This window comes from Mustela nivalis (assembly GCF_964662115.1).
Source record: "Mustela nivalis genome assembly, chromosome: 7".
In the NCBI taxonomy this organism is placed as follows: domain Eukaryota; kingdom Metazoa; phylum Chordata; class Mammalia; order Carnivora; family Mustelidae; genus Mustela; species Mustela nivalis.
The window spans coordinates 6,484,902-6,508,733 of record NC_139026.1 but is presented as its reverse complement, the minus strand read 5'-3'; the positions used below and the strand labels follow the sequence as shown (position 1 = coordinate 6,508,733).

The following is a 23,832-nucleotide window of genomic DNA, read 5'->3' as shown; positions in this document are numbered from 1 at the left end:
CTGCCTGCCTCTCTGCCTACTTGTGATCTCCCTCTGTCAAATAAATAAATAAAATCTTTAAAAAAAAAACAAAAACAAAAACAAAAAAAAACGACATACTTGGTTTCTAAGTGCGTAACAAGTTACCACAAATGTAATGGCTTAGCACCGCATGGTACTATCCCACAGTTCTCTCCATCAGAAGTCTGGGTGGGTTCGACCAAGTTCTTCGTTCAGGGTCTCACAAGGCTGAAATCAAGGGGTTGGCCAGGCTGGGTGCTTATCTGGGGGATCTGGGGGAAAAGAAACCATCTCTTCCTCTGGGGCCTCTCCCAGCTCTTTAAGGTTGCTCACGTTCCTCCTTAGCGAGCCCCTCTGTCTTCAAACCACTCACACCCCAGGCTCTCTGGTTCTGCCACCAGCCAGAAAAAACTGCTTTTCAAGGGCTGGTAGACGAGTTTGGGCCCAATCAATCCCTCTTTTGCCATATACCATAGCATAATCACAGGAGTAACATCTGGGAGCAGAGGTCATGAGAGAGTCTTAAAATTCTACCTACCATGTATGGTAAGTATATATTTATAAGAAACCATCAAACTCTTCCAAAATGACTTCACCATTTTACTTTCCCATCAAAAGTATATGAGAGTTCCAGTTGCTCCACATTCTGGCCAACATGGTATTGTCAGTCTTTTTAATTTTAGCTGTTGGTAAGTGTTGTAATGGTACCTCATGGTGGTTTTCATTTGCATTTTTCTAATGACTGATGATAATGAGATCATTTGGTATGCTTATTAGAGCATAAAATTTTGTTAGATGTAATGTTCTGCTTTAAAAAAAAAAAAAAGGTGGAAACCTACTGGTTTAGATAAACTGTGAGGTTCTTATAGAATCTATAATTTGTGAATCTCTTAGTGGAGCCCAGGGCTTAACTCCTTTTCTGAAAGTCTTCCTCTCTTCTTTTAAAAAATATTTTATTTATTTATTTGAGAGAGCAAGAGCAGGAGTGGGGGGGGAAGGGGGTGCACAGAGGGAAAGAGAGAAGTAAATTCCCTACTGAGCTGGGAGCCCAATGTGGGCCTTGATTCCAGAACTCTGAGATAATGACCTGAGCAGACACTTAACCATCTGAGCTACCCAGACACTGCTCCTTTTCTGAAAAGGTCTCTTAAATGTAGGCAGAATATAGGTAAATCATCAGTATAAGCACTTGGCTCTATGTGTGAGTTAGAGGTAAAAGCAACAGATATTTCTTGATTTTCTACATAGTTACAATCCCAAATCTGAAATTCTGAAATACAAATTGTTGTGAAAACCAAAATTTCTTTTCTTGGTTGGCATCAAAACTCATTGGTAGCAAAATCTGACACGAAGGGGTTTTATTTGTTCGTTTGTTTGTTTGCAGAAGGACCCTCTGTTGTCCTATGCCTGTGTTGGCTGCCTGGAAGCCTTGCTTGACTACCTGCATGCCCGGAGCCCAGACATCGGTAGAAACCTTCCCCATTCTTTGATGTTCCCATGGGGTGGCCAGCCCCTGCCACCCTTCTGTCCTAGACTCCCAACCTCTGTTTTTTGATACACACTCATTTTGTTTAATTGTTTTCATAACATGCAAAGGCATTATAATGTCCATTATACAGATGAGGATACTGCAGTCCAGAGAGGTCAAGTAACCTGCCCAACCAAGGTCACAAAGCTCTGAAGTGGCACAGCCCTTCCTTCTGCTTCCCACAATAGTGGGATATGTGGTCTCCCTGAGCCAGGCAGCATAGGTGGCTAGAAGCCCAGGGAAGAAAGAAACTTCCAGTGGTCAATTTGTCCCAGGCCCTGCCGCTAGCTAAGCAGCCCCTTTTTGAGACAATAAGAGAAAGTCCTCTTCAGCAATGTTCCAAGGCCTACAGAGAAGCAGCAGTAACAACCCAGGGTGACTGGTGTTTCCTATAGCATTCCATGTGGTTTCCCAGCCTTGGAATCGGTTTTTGCTGTTTACCCTCCTGGATGCTGGAGAGAGTTCCTTCCTCAGACCTGAGATCTTGAGGTTCATGACCCTGGTAAGTGCAGAATGGATGGTCCCGTGGTGTGAAGGATGTTATGAGCTGTGTGGTCCTGAAGAGGCCAGGTAGACGGGTAGAAAGCGGAGGGGCTGGGTGGGCCTTCACCGTCTAGGAGGGCTGCTCAGAGAATTCCTCTAAGCGCCCACATCTTCTCACCCCAAAAGACCCAGATACTCTTTCTTTTTTTTTTTTTTTTTAAGATTTTTATTTATTTACTTGACAGCTATATATGGAGAGAGCAGAAGTATGCAGAGAGGCAGGCAGAGGGAGAGGGAGAAACAGGGTCCCCACTGAGCAGGGAACCCGACATGGGACCTAATCCCAGGACCCCGGGATCACAACCCCAGATGAAGGCAGGCGCACCCCAGATACTCTTTCTAATTCATTTGCACATGAAACATTGGCCAAGGCTTGTCTGCCACATCTAGATCCTGTGCTGGGGACCAAAGATGTCACCGAGCCAAATGTTCTACCTTTTAATGGTCCCCCAGTCTAGAGAAGAAAATAGAAAAGGAAACTAATAGTTAAAACATGATGTTAATGAATACTGTTTTTCTGAAAATAAATAAATTTATAAAAAACAAAACAAAACAAAAAACATGATGTTATGGGGTGGCTGGGTTGGCTCAGTGGGTTAAGCCTCTGCCTTCGGCTCAGGTTATGATCCCAAGGTCCTGGGATTGGGCCCCACATTGGGCTCTCTGCTCAGCAGGGAGCCTGCCTCCCCGTCTCTCTCTCTCTGCCTGCCTCTCTGCCTGCTTGTGATCTCTGTCAAATAAATAAGTAAAATCTTTAAAAAAAAAAACATGATGATGTTAGTGGCTCAGCAGAAGATATGCTAAGTGCCTGGCACACCATAAGTGCCCACTGAGTAAAGAACAGAGAACACTGAGTAAAGAACAAAGCTGTGAGCCTGTGAATGGTAGTGAAGTGGATCAGTGAATAAGGCAGTGATTGGTGTGGGAACACGGAGACAAGCACAGCTGACCACTGAATAACGTGGGGGTTAGGGGTGCTGACCCCGTTACAGTTAGAAATCTGCATATTCACTTATGACTCCCCAAAACTTAACTACTAATAGCCCACTGTTGACTGGAAGCCTCACTGATAACATAAACTGTCAGTTAACACATATTTTGTGTGTTATGTGTACTAAATACTGATTTTTACAATAAAGGAAGCTAGTAAAAGAAAATGTTACTAAGAAAATCATAAAAAGAAAATACTTTTATAATACCGTATTTATTGAAAAAATTTGTGTCTAAGTGGACCTGTGCAGTTCACTCTTGTGTTGTTCAAAGGTTGACTATAATTGCTTCTGTCAGAGCCAGGAAGGAGAGGTGAATAAGGATGCAGTAAGCACCCAATTAATGCCTCTCCTGTTTTAATGAAATGGAAACATTCAGCAGGAAGGTAACATTTTAGCTGAGGTTTGAAGGATTAATAGGCAAAGAGGAGGAAAAGTGTTCCAGGCAGTGAAGTGAAAATAGCAGGTAAACAAACACGTGGTGGTGTGTTTGGGTAACCATACACAGTCCTTTTGGCCATGCGTGTTTCGTGCAGGTTCAAGGAGTGAGGGGAAGGGTACTGAAGAGGTCAGCAGGGCCAACTCTCTGAGTGTGTCACAGTGTGCCTAGTTTACACCTCTCGTCTATGACACAACCCCACCTCTGCCCACCAACTCTGAGCTTCTGAAGGCAGGGTTCTCTGGGCTTCAGATCTGTGCCCCCAGCCCAGGGCCAGACACAGCAGGGACACAGGAAATATCTGTGAAGAAGATGCCAAATCCCTGTGTGTTTGGGCTTCTCTCCCTGGCCTAGCTTGTGCGGTTCCAGAGCAGCAGTGTCCTCTCTTACGAGGAGGTGGGTCATGTTCTGCAAGCCGCGGCTCTGGCTGACCTCTCTACCCTGTCGAACAACACACGCCAGGCTCTGCATGGCTTCCTCCTGCAGGTGGGTGGGAAGGGGATGCTGTGTAGCCACTGTAAGGCTAGACCCTCCACGCCGTCCTCTGTGCGGAGGATGGTGGTTCTGGCCACAGCAGCTGAGGGGAGGTCAGAGTGCAGAGGGTGGAGGGTTGAGAGGGCCTGTGTGGAGTGGATGCTGAGAAGGACTGTCTTCCCTGCCTTCTTCTCCCCCCAGGTCCAGAGCATGGGTCTCCTGGCTGATCACACCATGGCCCACACCCTGCAGGCCTCCCTAGAGGGCCTTACCCTGAGTAGCTCCTCCACCCAGCCACCCCTGGACATGCTGTATCCTTTCTTGCATCTGGGAGCCTTGGCCTGGGCAAGGTCACTCAGGCTATGGGAGGCTGTGGCATCATGCTTCAGAGGGGTGACACTGTCTACAGCCCTGTCCTTTAAAGCATCTGCTTTAGTGAGAATAATCGTGATAGCAATGACAACGGCTTATTCTTTTTAAGTTCCTACCAAGGGCACATTACTTGCCAATCCATTACTTGCCCTACCACGCACATTACTTGCACCATGTCTAATCCTCACAGAAGCTAGGGTATTAACATAGATGTAACTTAGACCAGAGAGGTTAAATGATGTGCCCAGGATCACACAGTAATAGCATCAGGATCTGACCCCCATTTGTCTGCCTCCAAAGCCACATTACCAAACTCAGGAAGGAGCCAGTCCTTTCCCAAGAGCTTTGGAGAAAGTTGCGCAAATCAAGCAGATTCAGGTGCTTCCCTCAGCCCAGTGGGGGGTGATGCCCCTGAGAAAGCCGGGGGCTGTGGGCAGTAGCTAGAGGCCCTCTGGGGGTGGTTGGGGTGCTCCAGAGACACTTCCGTCTGGGTGTTCAATCTGGTGCTTCATCCCCATCCCCGCTGGCTACCTCCCTGGCTCTCCTTCCCCTGTGCCTGAAACAGTTCCCTGTTGAATAGCAACTAGCTACTCTGGTGTTTGGGTCCCAGCTTTAGAACGCAGCCCAATCTTCCTAATGGCACCTCTGAGCACTGGAAGTATAGTTCTCCCATGGTTGGCTCCACCTTTCTGCTGTTTTCCTCTCATGTTTTGCTGCCAGTTGCCTGGGAGGGGTGGCTGTATCCCTGTCCCACATCAGAGACTGACCTTCGTAACTTGAAGGCCCAGAAACAGAACTGAGACCTGGTGAAGAGAAAGGATTGTTGGGGAAATGGATGACAACTGTAGCCATTAACTCCATTGTTGAAATGGAGTCAGGAAATAAAATGATACACTCACATGTCTCTGTGGACTCTCTAAAAACGCGTTTCCGACGTGACTTGTCTTGGCTCCCTGGAGCTGGTAACTCTGTCACTCAGACAGTGGACTGCTTCCGTGAGGAATTGATGGCCCCCTCAGGGACGGGGGGCTGAGATTTGTTCTGGTGACATGTAAAGAGCACCAGCCGGCTGCCTCAGTTGTACCCAGAAAAAAACCAGCCGGGCTATCCACGGGGCTGGAAGTGCAGAGAAAGGCCATGTGGATGGTACCCCTGTGATCCAAGTGCTCTAATCCAAGGTACTTTACCTGCCCCCTCACCTCACATGAAGATGGAGAGAGGTGCAATTTCCAGGCAAGGAAGCTGAGCAGGTCAAATCCTGTGCCTCGCTAGCCCAGCCCAGCTGTTCCTGGCTAGAGCAGGTCCCTTGTGTTTTTTCCGTGCGCCCTGCCCAGAGTTAGTATTTGATTACCGCGTGTGCAGTTCTTTTAAGGTCTCCTCTCCACAAATGTGCCTGCTTCTGTTCCCAACTCAGCCCGCCGCGCCTCTGGCTCCTTGTCCGCTTGCCGAGCCCCCTGTCCCCCGTCCCCGACCTGGGTGCCGTAACTGGGCAGCCCACCCAGCTCCTCGGGTTTGGCCGTACAGACCCTGCACAACACTGGTCTGAACTCCGTCCTAATGAACGGATAGGGAGGCCCCCGACGAACTAGGTTTAGAAGCTGGTGGACTGGAGAGGCGAGCAGGGGATGCACCAACTCCGCACTGCAGATGTCTTAAAAAAAAAAAACACAAAACAATGCTAGTGGACCCACCAAACTGGTTGCGTCAACTACAGTTTAAAAGATACTGTCAGCTTATGAAAAGTTTCGGTCAGGGCCCCGGTCCGCTGACGCGCCCTTTGACTCGGGCCCAGACCCCACGCAGGCTTAACTTCCTCCAATCTGACCGTGACAGGGCGACAGTCGCGCCTCGGTCACAAGGTGGGCGGGACAAGACTCGGGTTTGCCGCGCTGGGGTCCGGGCGGGGCGGGGCCGGAAGTGAGGTCAGCGGAGCGGCCGTCGCGGCCCGCGCTCATTGGCGGGGGCGCGCTCGCAGGTTCCTGCGCTGCTGCTGGCGCCTAGTGTGAGCTTCCGCGCCTCTGCTGTTCGCCCCGTGGACCCCGGAGCCGGGCTGCACACCGACGTTCTGACCGCACTGACCTGCCTGGTAGGTGGGGCCGGGGGTCCAGGGAGGGCGGGCTCCTAGTGGGGCTGGGGGGCAGGGGCCAAGGGCCCCCGAACCTGCTGCTGGGGCTAGCGGATGAGATTCTCGGCTCCGGAGTCTTCTCGTCGGAAGGACTCGTTGACTCCTCTGGGAGCCCCAAAGGCTCGGGTCAGCAAGCCGGGTCCGCGAGCCCACTACCGCCATGTCCCCCTCACAGAATGGGTTCAGAGCCTCGTACCCAGCCGGGAAGAGCGCTGGGAACGCACGGGGCGGGGAGCGGGATTGAGAGGCAGGGTCAGTGGGAGTACAGTAGATAAAGCAGGATCCGCCTCCACGCCGTCTGCTTTTTCGGTTTCCCTTTCCCGCTTCTCTCCTGCTGCGGTCGTTACCAGCTGTCTGATTCCCCCTGGCTTTAAGTTCTGCCCTAGCCCGCCCGGGTCGTTCTCTTGAGTCTAGAGCGTGACGTTGGAGGGCAGGTGGTCCTGGGCGAACTTGGACTACTCCTTCCCGTCCTGGAAGCTTCAGTTGTCTCATCCTCAGGCACCAGGACGGTTCTCTGAATGACCTCTGCAGGCTCTGTCAATCACTGAGCGTCTTTCCCCTGGAGCAGGTGTCCTGCTAGTACGGTGGCAGCTTTGAGGTAGCCTTTGCTTATCTAGAATCTCATTAGCCTGGGAATAGCTGAGTGAGTGTCTTTGGACAATCACCTCACTTTTCTGTGTCTTGGTTTCCACATTGGTAAAATTGGGCAGCTGTCACCTGACCACTGTGTTTCATATTCCACCCTGTCAGCTCCCTTATCCTTTTGTGCTTGTTTTACAGGTTTATTGATTTTCCCTTTCCCCTACTGGGGACACAAGGACGATGAATGCAGTGATTTTTGTTTGTCTTAGACACCAGTGTATTCCCAGGTCTCAAACAGTGCCTTGAATGTGGAATTTAAAAATTAATTAGGGAATAGTGCTTGAGTAGGAACAGGTGTGGCTTGTGGTGCCTGTGGTTCCACAGTGAGTGAGTGGCAGGCAGCCTTATTACCCAAGACTGTGCACCCTCCTTTCCTGCCCCAAATCCCTTTTTCCATTCTTTTTTTTTTTTTTTTTTAAGAATTTATTTTTAAGTAATCTCTACACCCAGTGTGGGGCTCGAACTTACAACCTCAAGATCAAGAGTTGCATGCCCACTGACAGAGCCAACCAGGTGGCCCCTTTCTGTTCTGATGACAGAAGTCATCAGTGAAAACTGAAAGTTTTCACATCTCCCCTGATTGCCTGGGCTTCTGTAACTGGACATCTTCCTGGGGCCCAGGATGGGGTGTATTGAAAGGGAATGATAATGACCAGACCCCCCTTCCCCAGGCACAATGCCTCACCCAGTCCTTTCTCCCTACAGTAGGGAGAAACCTCTGTTTTACAGGTGAAAAGGCTGAGGCTCAGGATGAGGAATTTGCCCCAGGGCCCACAGTCAGAGGCTGAGCCAGGGCTCCAGCCCAGATCTCTAGACACTGACCCTGTGCCCTAAGCGTTCCTATGTTGCCAATATTATCTGTATATCCCTCCTACCATCCCACAGTGTTTATGGAGTGTCTGGTGGTCACAGGCCCCGGGCTGAGACTAGTGTTCCAGGAGTTCCCAAAGCTGGGTTCCTGGCATCTGGAGGCCATGGCATGTCGGGAAGTTGCTGTTCACCTGCACTCTTTATTTTATAAAACCAAGCTCTGGATCTCACCCCTCTCTGGGTTACTTTCCTAGTCCTAGGATCTTGAATATGGATCTTCTTCAGTTCCTGGCCTTCCTCTTTGTCCTGCTGTTGTCTGGGACAGGAGTCACAGGAACCCTGAAGACCTCCCTGGACCCGAGCCTGGAAATCTGTATCCTTTGCCATGGGAGGTGGTGTTAATAAGCTGTTTCTGAAGTTGTCTATAAACAGTCTTTCTGGACCCACAACCGCTTGGATTTCAGGGTTGGAGCAGACCCAGTCTATGGGAATGGAAGAAAAGGTAAGGTGTTCTAACCAACACTTGATCGAGTCAGTTCTCTTCTAAACCTCAGTTTCCCCGTATATTGAATGGAAAAGACAAGGCATACTTGTTCTGAGGATTGTGCGTGTGCTTTGCATCTCATGGGGGAGACCCTAGGTGGAGACTTAGGCCCTGGCATCCTCAGCTACCTTGTCTGGGGCCAGACTCAGAGACACAAAGAAGAGTCAGGACCGGTCAGTCCGTGGCTTTGAGGAACTCACAGACCTCATGCTCTTCTCTTCAGTCGGCAGTTTTATGAACCATGGTTGGGGAAGAGGGTCAGGGAGAAACATGGTGGTGTGGCTTTTGAACTGGGTCTTGAGAGTACAAACTCATGGAGGGTGGGGGGTGGTGGCATCCCAGGTGAAATGTACAGTGTAAGCAGAGAGGAGGTTCTAGAAATAGTGAATGGTTGCAGCAGGTGGCAGGTTGGCAGGGAGCCAGGTGGCAAGGGTTGGGTTCAGGGTGTCGGATATAGAATCTTACATGAAATGGATGCCTATGCCTCTCAGTTTGTCTCTTCCCTGGTGGTGGGGGACAAGGGGGGTATCTCAGCCGTGGGCATCTCCGGCCCTTGCAGACACTTTCTGGTCGGGAATGGGCCCTCTGGACTGGGACCGCTGGATCGTCCAGGCAGGAGTATGGGTGCCAGCCCTTAACTTCATGCTGCTCAGACAAGAAGATGTTTGAGGTGAAACGGCGAGAACAGCTGTTGGCACTAAAAAACCTGGCGCAGCTAAACGACGTCCACCAGCAGTACAAGATTCTTGACGTCATGCTCAAGGGGCTCTTTAAGGTGCGTGTGGGCCTGGGGCAGCTCACGGCAGGCCCAGTCTTTGATCTGGGCACTGAAGGATGGGTAGGAGCTCCCAAAGGGCCTGGTGTTCAGTGAAGGGGGACTGTATGCACAAAAGATTTGAAATAGGGTTTAAATAAATAGGGCCATCTGTGAAGGGCTCTGCCAAGCCACTCAGCCTGGGTGGGGTTCCCTCAGGTGCTGGAGGACTCGCGGACAGTGCTCATTGCTGCAGATGTGCTCCCAGATGGGCCCTTCCCCCAGGACGAGAAACTGAAGGATGGTATGGTCTTCCCAATCTTACTCCCCGCTCCTCCCCACCACCTTGACCTTCCCTAGCTGCTCCTTCCCTCCTATTCTCAATGCTTTTTTTCTCTGGAAGTATCCGCTTAGAACACCTTCCAAGGGGTCCCCTTGGGTATATGGATAATTAAACCATATTTCTCTGGTCATTTCTGGGCTTCAGAGCCAGTTTCTGGATATAGTTCTTTGTACTGTCCTGTGCTGGGGGCAAGCGAAACAGGGAGAAGCCTCTGCCTATGACCCCACCTTAGGGATTCTTGCCTTTTCTACCATCCTGACCCTTGCGGTAGAGAAGGCAAGGGTTGTTCCCGTTTATAGGAGAAAAAAACGTAAATTCTATTGAAGAGAATGGCCAGTGGGGGCAATTCAGAGTGCTCTTTACTGCTGTTTGAAAGCCTCAACCCCCTTAAATCCTTTTTGAGACAGGATGGGAAGAATAGATAAGTAAAATAATGTCCTGTGTCCCTTCATCTACTCTTCTAAGAATTCTTCTCCTGGGGTAATTCCTCCTCCCCGTGTTAACCGATCATAGTCTAACAATCAAACTTGTTAGATTACACTGTCTGAGAGAGGATGGAAATAGCATTTATATATCAGATGGGGGGCACTCTACAAACACCACCTCGGGTCTCCGCTCTAACTCTGAGGAAGGTACTATAGCCCCCGTTTTCCAGATAAAAAGAGAACAAGGGGTTTGCTCTTACAAACCTGTAACCTAAGCTAACTCCTGAGTTCTTTGAGATTTAAGGCTGTTCTGAAACCCAGAGGTTTCTGTTCACCAGACTTGGACCCAACCTGGCATATCTTTGGAGGAGTCTGCTTGTCTCTCTGTGTGTCCTGGCTGATGCTGGGAGAGTTGCCTGGGCCTTATCTGCAGGGATGGCTCAAACAGGAACTTCAGTGGGGCTGGGAGTGTTCCATTTCATGGTAGCCTAGGTGGGGGGGACCTCCCGCCACGACCACTACGGACACACTGACTTAGTCTGAACTGTTGACCAGAGGAAGGACGTTAGTGGGAAAACTGGTGAAATTCAGATAAGGTCTAATGATTAGTATCGATGTTAATTCCCTTTTTAGATAGCTGTACAATGGTTACGTAAAATGATGACATTAGGGGAAACCAAGTCAAGGAATTTTGTGATGGAAGTCTAAAGTTATTTTAGTATACATCTCAGGAGGCATTTGGAATAAAATAAAGGGGTGCCTAGGTGGCTTAGATGGTTAAGCATCTGCCTTGGGCCCAGGTCATGACCTCAGGGTGCTGGGATTGAGTCCTGCCTCGGGCTCCCTGCTCAGTGAGTGGGGAGTCTGCTTCTCCTCCCTCTGCCTGTACCCTGAGCTCATTTGCATGCATGCTCTCTCTCTCTCTCTCTCTCTCACACTCACTCTCAAATAAATAAATAAATAAATAACCTTTTAAAAAAATAAAAATAATATAAAATTGGAAAGATTTTTTAAAAAGAGCAAAAAGCCCCTCCTGTGCTCCCCAGTGATCCTAACAGACCTGCCCTTCACATGCAGTGTAGTTGTGTTAACACTGGGGCCTGGCTCTGGGTATCTGGAGGTCAAGTTGGGGAAGTCAGACCCAGCCACGCCCCACATGACACATGGGTCTTCATGTGCAAAATGGCACCCACCTCTCTGGTCCCCACCACAAATGAGATACAGGGGACAGAGCATGGCCCTTGGAGTCAGACCTGGGTTTGCAGCCCACCTTTGCCACTCACCCACCATCTGAGCCTCAGTTTCCCGTCTGCACAGAGGGAACAGCAGCCACATCTCCCTGGAGGTAGTGTTGAGGGTTCAGTGACCTAGTGGTCACTGGTGGACATAAAGCCTTTAGCAGGCACTGCACACGTGGTCAGCCCCTGCAGAGAGCGGGCACAGTTCCCTTCTCTGATGAGTAGGCTTAGTGGGCTTCTGTTCCCTGAGGGGTGGCTGGGGTGGCCAGGCAGGCAGAAGAAGGACATCTGCCCAGGCCACTCATCAGGATCCTCTCGCCAGCTTTCTCACAAGTAGTGGAGAACACGGCCTTCTTCGGTGACGTGGTGCTGCGCTTCCCGAGGATTGTGCACCACTACTTTGACCACAATTCCAACTGGAACCTCCTCATCCGCTGGGGCATCAGCTTCTGCAACCAGTCGGGCGTGTTTGACCAGGGCCCCCATGCGCCCATCCTTAGCCTGGTAAGGACTGGCTGCAGCAGAGGAGGTGCGGGGGCCCTCTGCCTGGTGGTGTACCGCGAACCTCGCATCTCTGCCTTCAGTGGCGCTTGAATGTCAGCCCCAGGTTGTGGTTTCTGTGATGAGGCTCAGGGCACCCTGAGATCCCGTCTCAAGGGGTTCTGTGCTGACCTGGGTCTGTTCCACATCTGCCTCAGCCTTGGGCCTGGGTCCCACCGTGGAGGGAGTGGCCGTGGATAAGGAGTCAGGAGAAGGCAGAGGATGACTAACTCTTCCTCATCCACAGATGGCCCAGGAGCTGGGAATCAGCGAGAAAGACTCTGACTTCCAGAACCCATTTAAAGTAGACCGCCCAGAGGTAAGCTGCTGGAACCGATGGCCGTGTCTACTCTGCCTCTGCGGGGTCATGGGCAGCCAGGTCATGTAGGGGCTGGGGCACCTTGAGTGGAGCACAAGGGCTTTCGACTTGGAGCCAGACTTGTTTGGGTCTGGATGCACGTACCATCACTCTTTCCTTGGTACCTTTGGGCAAGCTGCTGCCCCTGTCCTAGCCTCAGGCTCCCTGTCTTTTCATGGGGTACGGACCCCAGCTGTGAGGGGGCAGTCAGAAGCTGTGAACGCACCATCCCTGTGTACACTAGGCATCCAACATCAGGTGGACACCGGGGAGGTCAGGCCCTGTTTCTCTGCCCTTGAGCCTCTGAGTGCTCAGCCTGGCTTCTGTCTCACATTCCTGCATATGCTTTCATCCTAGGGAGCTGAGGTGGGCTCCGAGGGCTGCAGGCTGCAGGGTAGGGTCACAGATGGGGACACATAGCAGGGAGAGGAAATCAGAGGTGACAGGGCAGAGCAGCAGGGGCAGGAAAGGCTGGAGGACTGGACTTGTTAAATCACAGGCTCTCCTCTGGTACAGGGCGGAGTGTCAGGGTCCATGAGGGTCTAGGACTTTAGCGGCTCTTGCTTCATGGATGCTGACGGGTCAGAGACATCAGAGTTCATTGCAGCAAAAGCAATATGTAGACTGTTGGCCTGGTCGTGTGGGCTCCCCTTGTTCCCCAAGTCACCCAGGGATGACCCAGGAGCCCAGGCAGATATTGTGTTGCGGTGGGTTTGCATGAAGCTGAAGAATACTAAGTTTGGGATATTCACGGCCACGGCCTTCAGAATGAATAGAAGCAGACCTGCTCTTTGGGGGAAGTCATCATGTCACCCTTCCAGGTTGTTCTCTGCAAGCCGTCCTGACAGAAGGCCCAGACAGAGTGATCAGAGCTCTGCTTTCTTGGGGAACCCGGTGAGAATATGCAGGGATGCTCAGGGCCTTGGCCGATTGCCTCCCCCATAGTTCACCCCACAGCCCTCTTGGCTTAACTTAAATTTCCGCATGAACATGCGGTTCAGTTCTGATTGATCTCGTAGGTAGAGGCTAGCATCACATATGTTCAGTTTGTCGCGTACGGCCATTGGATTAAAGCTGCCATCAGCAGGACACTAAGCAGCGGGATGAAGCCAGCCTGCTGTGTTGATCTCAAGCCCCCAGCGTCACAGACTCAGCCAGCTATGATAAGTCCTGCGCGGGCCAGTAGGTCTTATCTTAGATAATCAGAATGTGGTCTGAGACGAGTCAGTTACCCATTACCATCCATGCAAGAGTTTAGACTGACCTGCTGATCTTTGATGTTATTGTCAGTAATTACAGGGAGCAGTAGATGGACCCAGAGCAATCCTTGTCCCCAGAAAAGGGACATTCTTTTTTTTCTTTATTTTAGAGTGTGTGCACATGCTTGTGCTAGTGGGTAGGGGGCGGGGTGGGCAGAGGGAGAGAGAGAATCTTTTTTTTTTTTTTTTTTTTTTTAAGATTTTATTTATTTATTTTTTTGACAGACAGAGATTACAAGTAGGCAGAGAGGCAGCCAGAGAGAGAGGGGGAAGCAGGCTCTCCGCTGAGCAGAGAGACCTATGCAGGGCTCGATCCCAGGACCCTGAGATCATGACTTGAGCTGAGGGCAGGAGCTTAACCCACTGAGCCACCCAGGCGCCCCGAGAGAGAGAGAAAATCTTGAGGAGGCTCCACACCCAGCATGGAGCCTGACATGGGGCTTTGGGCTTCATCTCACACCCTTGAGATCATGTCCTGAGCCGAAATCGAGAGTTGGTTCCTTAATCAACTGAGCCACCCAAGTGCCCCAGTAAAGAGACATTTCATGGCCCACTGTCTCCCACACGTTACTACTTGATTTGAGTCACCATTATATTATTGGCCTGAGCCCTGAGGGCAACGTCCCTATGGAGCTGCAGCCTCAGTTGCCCTATTGGCATAATGGAAGGTCACTCAGGCATCAGGAGAAGCAGATGCATGTGTATCTGTCAGATTCAAACAGGCTATGCTGCTGAGTATGTCTGCACAGGGTCCCTTTGGGAGTTGCCTTTGATGGCATCAGGCAGGCGCATTAGAGTAGTTCACTACTGACCATGTCCCTGTGAGTTTTCCTGTCACAGGGTTGAGAGTGAGACACCCAACAGCTGATTAGATTGTCAGCTGCAGCTGCCCCTCAGCTTGGGCAGACCCTAGGGTTGTTTGCCAGGTGGTGGTGCTGGATCTAAGAGACCAAGAGGAGTAATTGTTCCCTCCCCAGATGCTAATCTTAATTGCTGCCACAAGGTCAGGATGTCACTTCCTAGGACCTGTAATTTCACTTTTTCTCCAGTCATCTGCTACTCTCACCTGGACCTTTGTTTTATTCAGAAGGGTCAGCTATGAATGGGACAAGGGTATTTTTACAAAACAATCAGAAACACATTGTTTCTTCCATCTTGGGCCACATGGGCCACCGTAGAGGTACTTGGAGGGAGCATACTCAACCGAATGGTCGTTATCCTAATGATCTCAGGACCTGCTATCCCAACCAGCTCCTCTAGGTAGTAAAGCCAGAAATACGGAGCCCCCTGCCCTGTGCCCATCCACAGCAGCAGGTTTGCTGCCGCTTCCGGCACAATCCAGTACAACTGGGCAGCGGAGTCTTGCTCAGTGTTTTGATTCTGGTTGGTCTCATCAGAGAGTGGGCCTTAGGATGGACAACTGACCAACTGAGCTGGACTGTTAAACCGTCCACCACAGTTTGTTTCCATGGTTTGTGGTCCCAGAGAGGAATGGTTGATCTGCCCGTCTGTTGTCTTCTAAGTGGCAGGCCAGATGACTAGGACGCTAATGACAGTCGGTAGAAATACACTGTGCGTGGTGTTCAGAGTGCCATCTAAGCGAGGGTGGTGGCTTCACGTTTGGATCAATATCTGACTGGCCCTGATGGCATTTAGTCTTCCAGCATTGTCACTGGGACTGGATGGCCAGTAGACACCAGTGTCTGGGGTTCCCGAAAGCATCCCCAAGTTTGATGAGGACTGAGTGTGTGGTGGTGCTTGTGGCTGTAATTTATTACAGCAAAAGGATACAGCACAAAATCGGGAGAGGGAGAAGACTCACAGGGTGAAGTTTGAGGGAAACCAGGTGCCGACCTGCACGAGCCCTCTCCCAGTGGAGTTCCCCAGGAGCATATGTGTGACACGTGAGAAATTGCCTGTCAGGGAGGCTCATTAAAGACTCAGCTCAGGGTGCCTGGGTGGTTCAGTCGGTTAAGCATCTGTGTTTGGCTCAGGTCATGATTCCAAGGTCCTGGGATTGAGCCCGGTGTCGGGCTCCTTGCTCAGCAGGGAGCAAGGAGCTTCTCCCTCTCCTTCTGCTGCTCCCCCTGCTTGTGCTCTCTCTCTTTCAAATAAATAAATAAAATCTTTAAAGAAAAAATAAAAAAGACTCCGTGCCCAGAGTTTTTATTGGGAGCTGGTCACTTAAGCACCCTCTGCCCAGTACATTCCAGAACTCCCAGGAGGAAAGCAGGTGTCAGCATAAACCACATTGTTTACAAAGTAGGCTCAGTGTGCCACTCATTAATTAGGGCAGTGGGAGCCTCCCCCACCAAATCCAGGTTTCCAAACACTAGCCAAGATCCCAGCTTAGAAGCAGTCCTTTTGAAGACTAGCAGTGAGGCCGGCTATGTTAACTCTTCTGGACGGCACCATTAGCTCTTAATTTAGGTGAACGATCAGTGGACCCAGCATGAGTATTTAGGGGAACCTTTGAGTCAAGGGCCCCCTTGAACTAGTGGCTTTGCTTCAGGCAGCAGAATGGGGGATGGGGGTTTCCCTACCAGGGTTGCTGCTATCACCCTGTCACGTAACGTCCCTCGAGCTTGCCTGCTTCCGTGGCCACCCTGATAAATGGCCGGTGTAAGAACAGTCAGGGCATACCCAGCAAGAATATGCAGGGACACTCAAGGTCATGGCAGATTGCCTTTCCCAGGGAGGGGCACCCACAGAGAAGCCTTATAGCTGTGACACTAGCTCTCCTTGCCCTGTAGGTCATGAATGCCTCTGGCACAGGAGGAGGGTGAGACCATGAACCAGAGGGAACGGGTTCTAGGGTAGATGTCCTAGTGTGCTCTGCTTGGAAATAAGCATAGCAGCAACATCTGTGCCTTACTTGTCATTGGCTGGGGACGGTCTCAAGCTTTGACTCACTGTTTGGCCTCCAGTGTGGACCTGTCCCAGCAGCAGCAGCAGCTCCCCACATGCACTTGCCATGCCAGGGAGTACTATGGGAATCCTCGCCTGCTGCTCACATACCTGTCACTGAACAACCCCGCTGCCCCTGTCCAGACAGGGCTGGCCCTCTCCCTGATCTTCCTGTGCTTATGGTCTGTTGGGGAAGGCAGCAGGGAAACCGTCCTGATCTTGCGTGTTCACCACACTAGGGGAGGAGGGAGGCATGGTGAGCTGTGGAACCGCTAACAGGGAACCTGACCCTGCTGCAGCAGGTGGGCGGTGGAGATAAATAAGACTCTGGGATAAATAAGACTTGAGGGGTGGACCAGCCTGGGGAGGACCTTCCAGGCAGAGGGACTAGTTAGTTGCACCGAGGCTCAGAGGCCTAGCACATGCATTTATCATTCCGTGAGCATCTCCTAAATCCCAGCCACTAAAGAAGCCACCGACTAGCCCTGCTCTCCTGGGACAGAGTCAATAAAGAACATATAATATAGTAGGTGGTGAAAAAAAAGCAGGGGAATATGGGTAAGGATTCAGGGATAAGGTCCGTGGAGATATAATTGCTACTTCATGTGACTCAGGCACAGAAGGTCTTACTGAAAAGACCCGAACAAGGCGAGGGAGCCAGCCGTGTGTCTGAGGGAAGAACATTCCAAGCTGAAAGAGCAGCAAGTGCAAAGGTCCTGAGTTAGAAGCATATTTGGGGGAGGGGAGGATGTGAGAAGATAAGGTCAGAGTAGGCCAGATCACAAGACCCTTTGCGGTGGGGGGGGTTCTTCTCAGGGGTTTTGGCATTTCCTCTGAGACACATGGAGAGTGGGGTAATGGGCTCTGACTAACTCCCTTTAAGGGATCAGCCTGGCTGTTGTGTGGGGAGTAGTTTAGGGGACCAGGGTGGGAATAGGGACACTCATGAGGCTACTGTGCTTGTGCATGTGGGAGTTAACGGTGGCTTAAACCAGGGTGACAACAGTGAGGGTGGCGAGATTCTGGTTGTTTAGAAGACAGAGCCAATAAGATTTGCTAAGGAAGCAGATGTGGCATGAGAGACTCATTAAGAAGGACTAGAAGACTGGGGCGCCTGGGTGGCTCAGTGGGTGAAAGCCTCTGCCTTTGGCCTAGGTCATGATCCCAGGGTCCTGGGATCAAGCCCTGCATCAGGCTCTCTGTTTAGTGGGGAGCCTGCTTCCTCCTCTCTCTGCCTGCCTCTCTGCCTACTTGTGATCTCTGTCTGTCAAGTAAATAAATAAAAATCTTAAAAAAAAAAAAAGAAGAAGAAGAAGAAGAAAAAGGACTAGAAGACTTTCAGCCTGCACACATTGGAAGAAGGGGGTGCTGTTTTCTAAAATGGGCAGACTGTGGTGGGACCGGGTTGAGGCCTGGATTGTAGATCAGATCTTTGTTTCTGGACCTGGTGAGCATCTGAATGAAGATGTCAAGGAGGCGGTTGGAAATTCGACTCTAGATTGGGGGTTGAAGCTCGGGCTACAAATGCGAGTCATGCTGTGAAGGAAGGTACAGAGAGCCATGGCACAGGTCCTGTCCCATCACCCCAGCGCAGATAGAGCAGTGACCGGAGGGCTGAGGTCTGGGATGTGCCTGCAGGTAGAGGTGGGAGCACGGGGAGAAGCCAGCAAAGAAGTCCCAGAATGACAGCGTGAGAGTAGAAACCAGGAGAGGATCGTTTCCTGGAGACCCAGAGAGGAGAGCGTAGCAAAGAGGGAGTGAGCAGCTTGTAGAAGCTGCTGGAAGGCTGAGAAGTATGAGGCCTAAGAACCGGCCCCTGCATTTAGGATCATGGCCAGTAGCCATCAGAGATCCTAATACAAGCTGTTTTGGTGGAGTGGTCAGGACAAAGATCAGATTCGAGAGAGTGAGAGGCAAGGAGGTGGGCACAGCAAGTGCCGACTACCTTCGAGGAGCTTTCTTTTCAAGGGGCACAGACCAGTGGGAGAGTAGCTGCAGGGGGTGTGGATTCCGGGGGAAGTTTTCATCTGGTGGGAGAGACCAGGCGTGTTGATGGGGACAGCATGTCAGCCGGGAAGAGCTGGTGGTGCAGGGCCAGGAGCAAGTAAGGCAGGGGAGAGGATCTGGCACCCAGGGGAAGGGTCAGCCTTGCCTCCAAGAGCAGCATGGGCACAGAAGCAGCTGGGTTGGTGTGGAGGTGGGAGCTTGTGGACGTTGTCTGGTCAGTGCCTCTGTCCTCTGGCGATGGGGTTAGCGATAGGAGAGATGGAGAGAAGTAGGTGAGTTTGAGACAAACTTAGGAGGTACCATGAGCTGGGCCTTGGCCAAGGACTCTGTGCAGCAGGGGAGAGGTGGGGGTGCGGAACCCTGCTGTTGGCGAGGACAGGGACACTGGAAGAGGACTGGGTTTTGGGGAGATGGAGTCATGGCAAGTCTGGGGCACATCGGGGACATCCTAGCAGCCTTTAGATATGGAGATGCTGGTTTGAGCGATAACTGACACACCTAACAGAAGCCAGGGCTTCAGATGAGCCGGTCTGCGGAGAGCAGAGTCCCTCCACTAAAGTCCTCCTCCTACCCTGGCTCACCCTGGCTTCCTCTCTCCTTGCCAGGACCACCGTCCATGCACCCCGGAAGCCGTGAGCCTGGGCACTACCATCTTTTCCACCCCTTTCCAGCTCTGCCAGTGTGATGTCTGGCGCGCTGCTTCCTGTGGCTGTACTCCCATTGCCTGGGCTTCTCTGCAGCTTGTTCCCCAGCAGTGGGACGTCTGTGGTCTCCTGCTCTCGCTGGCTGCCTTCCCCCTTCAGGGGTGTGGCGGGGGAGGGGGTGTCTGTGGTTGTCGGGGGCACTCAGCCCCCTCACCCTGAGAGGAGGAGCCCCATGTAGGTTCACACCTCAGCACCTGCCCCTCTGCCTGGAATGTCCTTTTCTTCGCTCACCCTGTCTGCTTGGGGAGCTCCTGGTTATGTTTCGAGACCCTCTGAACAGCTTTCCCCAGGCTCACTGAACGACATGTCTCCTTGTCTGCGGGCTCCCCGAGGGCAGAGCGTGTGTCTAGGCCATCTTCCTGCTGCCACAAGCCCATGGCAGCCTGGCTCAGCGCAGACTCTTCGCTGCTGGTAGACTAAACCAGACTGCTCTGTTCTCTCAGTTCATTTCCAGCACCGACCCTTTCCAGAAGGCCCTGAGGGAGGAGGAGAAACGCAGGAAGAAAGAGGAGAAGCGGAAAGAGATCCGAAAGGGCCCGCGGATCTCAAGATCCCAGTCGGAGTTATAGCCGGGAGCAGCCCAGGGATCAGGAGGAGACCAGTCTGGAGGAAGAGACAGAGGCATCGACTGGTGGTGAGAGCTGGCCCGTGTGAACGGGGAGGGGGCGTTTGCTCAGCCCCCGTGGAGCCGGCTCTGCGCCCTAACAGAAGTGACTGGGCCACACAGGGCTGGGTTTCCTTCCAGGGGCCTCCCTGGAGACGGTGCCAGCGGGGTCTTCAGAGGATGCCATGCTGCAGATCAAAGCATCTCCAGATGCCGGGGGAGGCTGGAAGGATCCCGGGCTGGACTCTCCCTTTGGGTCAGGACCACTGGCCCAGCTGGCTGCCGCCCTTCATGAGAAGGCAGCAGCTTCGGGCTCTGAGCCACTTGTAGAAGTGCTGCCTGCTGCTGGTCCCACCGTGGCACTGAGCTGCCGGGCACAGGTCCCAGCCCTCTGCAAAGACAAAGTAAAAGCCAGCAAATCCTCTGGGCTAATGGAGGCTGGTTTGGGCCCCAGGGAGCTGGGAACCCTTTCATGGGGCAGGGACCTGGCAAAACAGTGAAGCAGGGGCTTGGTTTAGGTCTCCTCTACCCTATAAGCACTGTCCTTCATGAAGAAGCGTCCCGGGGTTTAGCCAGGGACTTTAGAGCAACATGATCTCTGTCATCAGATACTGGCGACAGTCCATGAACAGGTGCAGGGTAGAATCAATGTGTTGGCTCTGACAACCCTAGGAGGCCCTTGGGCTATGGGTAGGGGATGTCGGAGACAGGCTGTAGCTCTGCAGGACGCTGTGCTTTGTCATGGCTGGGCTGCCCCAGGCTGGATTGGTCAGAGGGCTCCCCATGGCAGAGACCAGGGGACACAGAGCAGGGAATTAGGCCCTGAATGGGCAGCTACCCTTTAATCATGTCCCTCCCAGGCAGAGGAAGGAGAGGCTCTGGTGGGGATTCCAATTCAGTCTCTCGGACTTGCCAAGCTAGGTCGGCGTCTTAAAAGGGGAAAGAGACATGACCATCCCAGAACCCTCCGGCGCCCCCACACCGACAGAGCCCGAGAGAGACAGGAGTTTGTCTCAGCCCCTCATACTTGCTAAGTGACCCTGGCGCAGCCCTTCTCTGCGCTGTGGCTTCATTAGCAAAACGGATTTGACAATGTCTGAACCCTCTGATCTGCCCTAAACTGCTTCTCTGGGGCCGCGGCCCAGCTCCTCAGGGACAGATGTTTCCTAATGGTTTTTCTATCATCCTTTAGGTTTGCTGAGCATCTCTGTAGGCACAACAAAAGAGAGGGGCCCCATCTTAACCCCTCTTCACCTCTGTTCCATCTGGCGCCCCTATCCTTCTAGGCTCTCCATCTTGGATAATTCCTTTGTCTCCATCCTCAGATGGGCCCAAGTTTTCCCATCTGACACCTTCAAAGAAAGAAACGGAACAACTCTGCTCTACCTTTCTCTTTCTCTTTGATGCCACTAGTAACTGTGGTTACTAGTTCCGGAAACTCTGCCTCAAGTCTTAACTGCAGGCAGAGCCTTCCCACTTCCTTGTCAGGAGGTGTAAAGGCCCCAGGGCACTTATCCTTCTTCCTTGCACCAGGGTTGGGTCCTGTGGGCAATGTGCCATCAACCAGATGCACCAGCCTGCGTGGGAGTTGTGCTGATGGAGGTGGAGGCCACTGTGACCAGAGGGAGCAGTGGGGCAGGGGGTGGGTTGGTTCTAGTAACCAGACTAGACTAATGCCAGGGGTGTCCAGTGGTGGCAACAATGACATCTTTAGTGGTGTTTTCAGCGTGTTCTTGGATATTGTTCCTGTTTGCTGAGCTTCCAGGTCCAATCTGAGGCACCCCTGGAGGGTCTGGGAGCGCCCTGTATCCTCAGAGGCAGGGTTTTTCAACAGTGGCACAATTTACATTTCGGGCCAGATAATTCTTTGTTGTGTATATGAGAATGGGTGTTCTGTGTGTTGAAGGATACTAGTAGCATTCTTAGCTTCTGCCTACCAGATGCTAGTAGCAGTCTCCAGACATTACTAGATGACCCCACGGGCAAAATCTCCCTGGTCCACAGCCCTTGTCCCTCCTTATCCCAGCCCCACATCTTCCTCCTGCTGTCCTGTCACTGCTCCTGGAGAGATGTTGTTGGAACCTCTTTGAGATGATCCTTCCAGGCTTCTGGGCTGCCATGCTGTCCTGGTTCTCTGTCCTAAGTCTGAGTCTGCTCTGTCTCTTCCTGATTCTTCCTCTTTCCTCACCTGCCCCTTAAGTGAAGGTTTTTTGTTTTTTGTTTTTAAGATTTTATTTATTTGTGAGAGAGCATAAGAGCAGACTTCCCACCGATCAGGGACTTTGATGCAGGGACTCCATCCCAGGACCCCAAGATCATGACCTGAGCCAAAGGCAGACGCTAAACTGACTGAGCCATCTAGGTACCCCCAAAGCATTTTTTTTTAAAGCTTAGTCTCTCCTCTCTGCTCTTTTCTTTTTGGGAGCTGCCTCTTCTGAGACCCCAAAGCTGATGGTACTTGCCCTCTTGCCACTGATAACACTCTGTCCTCATGTTTCAGCTTATCCAAAAGCAAACTTGCTTTCCATCCCCAAGCCTAATCTCTCTGTCAAACTGTGGGGTACACATTCTTGCCTAATCCTGGACAAAGTGACAACTACATCCTGAAAGATTGGGGGAGGAGGGAGAAAGTGACAGGCACTCTGAGCAGAGGCCTAAAAAGGGAGGCATCGAAGGTAGTGAATGAGAAAGCATATTCAAAGTTCACTTCTCTGCCCTGTAGTGCCCCGTCTGTGGTAGATCTCTGGATATATGGTTGCCCGGTCCGTCCCTTTCCAGGTGAAGAACCCAGGTCCTGAGGAGTGACTTGTCTAAGGCTGCTCCATTCCTGAGAGTCGGACTCTGTTCTCCCACCCAGGGCACGGTGCCAACTGGAGGCGATGTTCAGTGAGTTGGGACCCAGGGCCATAGGGAGAATGCCAGTGTTTTGCTAAAGATGGGTGTGGTGTAGTCGGCTTTCTTCTGCAGTTTCTATAATTTTTTTTTAAAAGGTTTTTAAATTTATTTGACAGACAGAGATCCCAGGTAGGCAGAGAGGCAGGCAGAGAGAGAGATGGGAAGCAGGCTCCCTGGCGAGCAGAGAGCCTGACTCGGGGCTCCATCCCAGGTCCCTGGGATCACAACCTGAGCCAAAGGCAGAGGCTTTAACCCACTGAGCCCCTCTTCTGTAGTTTCTACTGAGCCTTCATTTGTTTCTCCTCCGGCCATTTTATTAGCACTGCAGCCCCTGGGCAGGTTCAGAGAGGAGCTGTGGGGACAACGTGGAGTGACAGGTGCTGTGCCCACTCACCTGACCCCCTGCTGCTCTGTCAGCCCTCTGCAGTGGCTTATTGAGGCTCTGGGTTGGGAGAGCACCGGACCGAAGTGAGTTACAGTAGGCGGGCAGACAGTCACCTCTCAGTGTGTGGGGGCCCTGTGAGAGGGCTTGTCGAAGGTGGCACTGCCCAAGTCAGTGCTTGATCCCAAGCAGAGTAGCAGGGTCTGGTTTTCCATTTCAGGGTAAGACTAATTTGTATAGTCTGCATGTGAACAGTGAAGAAACATTGTTCTTTTTCCCCAAAAAATAAGTCACTGTTCTTTCTTATGTTAGACATGTTCATTATAAGAAGTAATTTAAACAGTACTGAAATACCAAGAAGAAATAAAATTCAGCCTAAATCCAACCACTCAGTAATCATGACGGACTCTTGGCTGTTGGGCCTCTAGCCCTTTAGCCCTTAATGTGAATACAGAGATCGCTGTTTTTTCAGTTACCATGGCTCTCGTGTATAGGCACATTCTGTATATGTCAGGCCTTATGCCAAGTGCTCACTGGCTGCAGCAGCTCCTCCTGCCTCAGGGCCTTTGTCCCTATCATCTGTTGCCCTGGCTACACCAGATGTGATTCGTAAGAATTTTAGATTTAAAAACAAAAGAAAGAATTTTAGATTTTATCTTAAAATGTCTGAATCCTTGTTAGTTGCCTCACACCCAGTACTTTCCCTTGATTACTTGTACTGTTGTCTGCTTTTCACATTTGTTTAATGTCTGTTCTCATCACTACTGGAAGCTCCCTGAGGGCAGGAATTGTCTCTTTTTTGCCTGTCAGAAATGTTCAATAAATACTATGAAACGAATGTGCAAATGATTTCATTTAATCTTCCAAACTGAGAGGGCCCTATTTTCCCCCGCATTTTAGAGATTTCAAAACTGAGGCTTAGAGCAGTTAAGTAGGCAGCCCAAGGTCAC

General features: G+C 51.5%; 2 protein-coding genes across 4 annotated transcripts in view; both read left to right on the top strand.

The window, feature by feature from the left end:
* MEI1 (meiotic double-stranded break formation protein 1) overlaps positions 1-5,245 on the top strand; it is a gene marked incomplete at its 5' end in the record, with an annotated part of 78,127 nt that extends 72,882 nt beyond the window's left edge. Inside the window, 5 exons of the mRNA XM_082740083.1 lie at positions 1,385-1,466; positions 1,924-2,030; positions 3,854-3,985; positions 4,175-4,284; positions 5,066-5,245. Of these exons, the coding sequence (XP_082596209.1) occupies positions 1,385-1,466; positions 1,924-2,030; positions 3,854-3,985; positions 4,175-4,284; positions 5,066-5,111 (477 nt within the window). The 3' untranslated portion in view covers positions 5,112-5,245. The remainder of the gene's footprint in view (positions 1-1,384; positions 1,467-1,923; positions 2,031-3,853; positions 3,986-4,174; positions 4,285-5,065) is intronic.
* Positions 5,246-6,283: 1,038 nt separating this feature from the next.
* On the top strand, positions 6,284-23,720 carry CCDC134 (coiled-coil domain containing 134). Of its 3 annotated transcripts, none has more exons than XM_082740060.1 (7): positions 6,284-6,431; positions 8,177-8,295; positions 9,120-9,241; positions 9,440-9,524; positions 11,549-11,730; positions 12,014-12,085; positions 19,445-23,720. In XM_082740060.1, the coding sequence occupies exons 2-7, from the start codon at positions 8,193-8,195 to the stop codon at positions 19,568-19,570; spliced, it is 690 nt and encodes a 229-aa protein (XP_082596186.1). In that variant the 5' UTR covers positions 6,284-6,431; positions 8,177-8,192; the 3' UTR covers positions 19,571-23,720. The 3 variants fall into 3 exon arrangements, with proteins under 3 accessions (XP_082596186.1, XP_082596187.1, XP_082596188.1); XM_082740061.1 differs by having other exon boundaries at positions 7,998-8,295; XM_082740062.1 differs by lacking the exon at positions 6,284-6,431 and adding an exon at positions 6,484-7,068 and having other exon boundaries at positions 7,998-8,295.
* The last annotated feature ends 112 nt before the right edge of the window (positions 23,721-23,832 follow it).

Excerpts from the sequence above, each read along its gene's own strand:
- CCDC134 (XM_082740060.1), top strand. The coding sequence starts at position 8,193 with ATGGATCTTCTTCAGTTCCTGGCCTTCCTCTTTGTCCTGCTGTTGTCT. Across the intron at positions 9,242-9,439 it reads TGCTCAAGGGGCTCTTTAAG|GTGCTGGAGGACTCGCGGAC; the intron begins GTGCGTGTGGGC and ends GGGTTCCCTCAG. Across the intron at positions 9,525-11,548 it reads GGACGAGAAACTGAAGGATG|CTTTCTCACAAGTAGTGGAG; the intron begins GTATGGTCTTCC and ends TCCTCTCGCCAG.